Raw genomic sequence first — 3678 nt, forward strand, 5'->3', positions numbered from 1 at the left:
CTTTTTTCTTTTTTTAATTTTATTTATTTAGTTTATTTATTTGAGAGAGAGGGAGCACAAGGTGTGGAGGGGCAGAGGGAGAGGAAGCAGCAGACTCCCCACTGAGCAGGGAGCTTGACAAGGGGTGGAAGAGGCCTCCATCCCGGGACCCTCAGATCATGATCTGAGCCCAAGGCAGATGCCTAACTGACTGAGCCACCCAGGAGCCCCTTGTGCTGCAATTCTTGTCCCCCCAATTTATAGAATGATTCCACATCAATCATCTCAGTGGCTCTTGGAAGCTACTCAGTGAGGGAAGAGGGCGAGGCTCCCCAATTGCACCTTACCAGTGTGGAAATGGAGGGAGTTAATTTAGGACTTCCGCTCAGTCCAGCAGACGCCTCACTTGGCCCTTGCCAGGGATGTGACTGTGGATGATTCGCATTCCCTCTCCCAGTCTCAGAATCCTCATCTGCAAAATGGGAATGAGGGCTATTTGTCCTCCACTGACACGGGACATAGAGTGTCTCCTCCAACTCCGCTGCTCCCACTCCCCGACACCACCTAGGGGTCCTGTGACATCCCTGACTACCCAGAGCTAGCGTCAGACTCCACGGGCTCAGTCCCACAGAACCGCCCTGACTTCGGAGGCCATTCCAAGGAGTGGGCCCTTGGCTTACCAGCGCTTCTGCCAGATGTGGCTACGAAGTCGGATTCCCAGAGGCAGTAATGAACCAGACAACTCTCTCATCCTAGAGAATCTCTACTTACTGCTGCAGTTTACACAAGGAGGTCCGTGAACAGCCAGAGGAGGAAGTATGCAGGGTGCAATCCGAGAGTGCTGAGTGGACAGACTTCTGTCCCCATGGATTGTGGAGCGTGCTCTCCCAGCATCCTGATATAGTTGCCAACTCAGAAGCTCTCCAAAACCATTTTCTAAGGTTTTTTTTTTCTTTAAGATTTATGTATTTGTTTACCTGACAGAGAGGAGGAGAGAGAAAGAATAATAGAGGTAGAGGGAGAAGCAGACTCCCTCCCGAGCAGGGAGCCTGAGGCAGGACTTGATCCAGAACTCTGGGATCATGACCTGAGCTGAAGGCAGACCCTCAACCGACCAGGCCACCCAGGTGCCCCAAGTTTTTTTTTTTTTTCTTTTCTTTAATGGGTGTTTCATTACATATAGTTGGTTAAATCGTTGGCTATTGGTGATTTAACTCAGGTCAGAGGTGAAAAGTAGGGCTGAAAATTTCACCCTTCTAATCAAGATCTAGGTCCTTCTGGTGATGAACACTGTCCTCAAGCTATTTGCACCACCCCCCAAACTAATGACATCATTAGCATATGCTCAGGTAAGGTCGAAAGGAGCTTATTATGAATAACAAAAGATACTCCCAGGGATTCCAGCACCTCACCAGAAGCCCCCAGCCCCGCAGCAAGCGAGTGAGGGCGGAGGCATTGGGAAAATGGCAGACAATTTTTCACTTAATGATGCTTTATCTGGGTCTGGAAACCCAAACCCTCAAGGATGGCCTGGTCAATGGGGAAACCAGCCTGCTGGAGCAGGGGGCTACCCAGGGGCCTCCAATCCTGGTGCCTACCCTGGACAGGCCCCTCCTGGTGGCTACCCTGGACAGGCACCTCCAGGAGCCTACTCTGGCCCAACAGCTCCTGCTTATCCTGGACCACCTGCACCAGGAGCCCACCCTGGGCAACCGAGTGGGCCTGGGGCCTACCCGCCTCCTGGACATCCAAGTGCTCCTGGAGCCCAGCCCGCTGGCGCCTTTGGCATCCCTGCTAGACCACTGACTGTACCTTATGACCTGCCCTTGCCTGGAGGAGTCATGCCTCGCATGCTGATAACAATTCTGGGCACAACGAAGCCCAATGCAAACAGATTTGCTTTAGATTTCAAGAGAGGGAATGATGTTGCTTTCCACTTTAACCCACGCTTCAGTGAGGACAACAAGAGAGTCATTGTTTGCAATACAAAGCTGGATAACATCTGGGGAAAGGAAGAAAGACAGGCGACTTTCCCATTCGAAAGTGGTAAACCATTCAAAATACAAGTGCTGGTTGAATCTGACCACTTCAAGGTTGTGGTCAATGATGCTCACTTGTTGCAGTACAATCATTGGATGAAAAATCTCCAGGAAATCAGCAAACTGGGAATTTCTGGTGACATAGATCTCACCAGTGCTTCACATGTTATGATATAATCTTAAAGGGGAAGATTAAAAAAAAATGAAATTGAATATAAACCCTTACACATTGAAACTTCATTTTTCCTGATTGAAAAATTTCACTTTTATTCATTACTGTCCTTGTAAATCTTTGATTTAATAAACATTCTAAGAGTAAAAAAAAAAAAAAAGAAAGAAAAAAAAAAAAGATACTCCCATTACCCCTATCACTCAGGAAATTTAAAAAGTTTTAGGAGCTCTGTGCCAAGAACATGAGGTAAAGACCAAATACATGTATATATTTATTATTATACCTCAGGGGATAATCATGGTAAAAGTCATGCTGGGGGCATGAAATGAAACGATGGAGGCAAAGCAGCTAGTAGACGTGATTTGTGTACAGGAAATCACGGAGATGATAAAATGTTCTGTATTTGGGAGAGGAGACAAACACTGAAGCTGGAGTGGATGGGAATGAGGTGCAGCCTGGGAGGGTTTGGAGGGCGGCAGGCAGGGTGGATGGCTGGACTGTCCGCCGACTTAGTGGTGACTACCCGCTCATACCTACAGACTTAGCTGAGGGAGGTCATCACTGAGGGAATGACCAAGTCCAAGCTGCTTGGATGGGTCCAGTGAGGGAGAAGTCCTTGGCCAGCCCCTTCTTCTCAAACCTTTCTTTAGACCTTTCCCTTACCAGCCCATCAAAGGCTGCTGTCTTTTTCTCCTGCCTTCCCAGTCTCACCTACATACACACACACACACATTCTCCTGGGATTCATGCACTCTGTTCCTTGAACCAGCCCATCACTTCTAACAGTTAACATCTGCCACCTGAGCAGCTCTCAAGGTCATTCATTCAACCACTCACCAACCCAAGCTTTGGGTGTCCTGCCTTGGCCTCATTGAGTTGGATAGATCATGCCTCCCTGCCCAGTAAACAGAGCTTCTCTGTCCGTCTTAGTGATGCTTTTTCAGATGCATAGCCTGTCTCTAGATGTTCTCGTACCTTGCTGCTGTAGGAGCTAAGGCCCCAAGATCGGGCCACTTTGGCACATTGGTTATTTTGAATAAAAGTTGACTGTCCATGAAGAAGGACATTCAGAACATTCAGAACTTTCTCTTTCCCCCTGAAAGTAGGAAATAAATCTCCCCTGTGAAAGGTGCCTTCCCTGTACCAGGAGAAACATCCTTTTCATCAAGATTCGAAATTTAGAGCCCAAAGACTGTATAAACAACCCTTGTGGCTTTCAACTAATTTACTACCCCAGCCTAAATTCTGTTTAGAAGAGCCAGTCCTCATTAGCATTGTGGTGAGTATCCCCGCCTGTCCTGTGGGAGACTGGGGTTCAGTTCCCTGATGGGGAGGCCCCAGAGTGTTTTGGGGCACCTGGGGGGCTCAGTGGGTTAAGGTCATGATCTCAGGGTCCTGGGATGGAGCCCCACATCAGGCTTTCTGCTCAGCAGAGAGGCTGCTTCCCCCACTCTCTCTGCCTGCCTCTCTGCCTACTTATGATCTCTT

General features: G+C 48.5%; 1 protein-coding gene across 1 annotated transcript; it reads left to right on the forward strand.

Moving 5' to 3' along the window:
- The first annotated feature begins 1388 nt into the window (after positions 1 to 1388).
- Positions 1389 to 2335, forward strand: LOC116570135 (galectin-3-like). The gene has a single exon (XM_032306803.1). The coding sequence runs from the start codon at positions 1443 to 1445 to the stop codon at positions 2193 to 2195; it is 753 nt and encodes a 250-aa protein (XP_032162694.1). The 5' UTR covers positions 1389 to 1442; the 3' UTR covers positions 2196 to 2335.
- The last annotated feature ends 1343 nt before the right edge of the window (positions 2336 to 3678 follow it).

Source organism: Mustela erminea, chromosome 12, assembly GCF_009829155.1.
Source record: "Mustela erminea isolate mMusErm1 chromosome 12, mMusErm1.Pri, whole genome shotgun sequence".
NCBI classification, from domain to species: Eukaryota; Metazoa; Chordata; class Mammalia; order Carnivora; family Mustelidae; genus Mustela; species Mustela erminea.

Bases quoted from the DNA above. Each gene is read 5' to 3' on its own strand.
- LOC116570135 (XM_032306803.1), top strand. From the start codon at position 1,443: ATGGCAGACAATTTTTCACTTAATGATGCTTTATCTGGGTCTGGAAAC.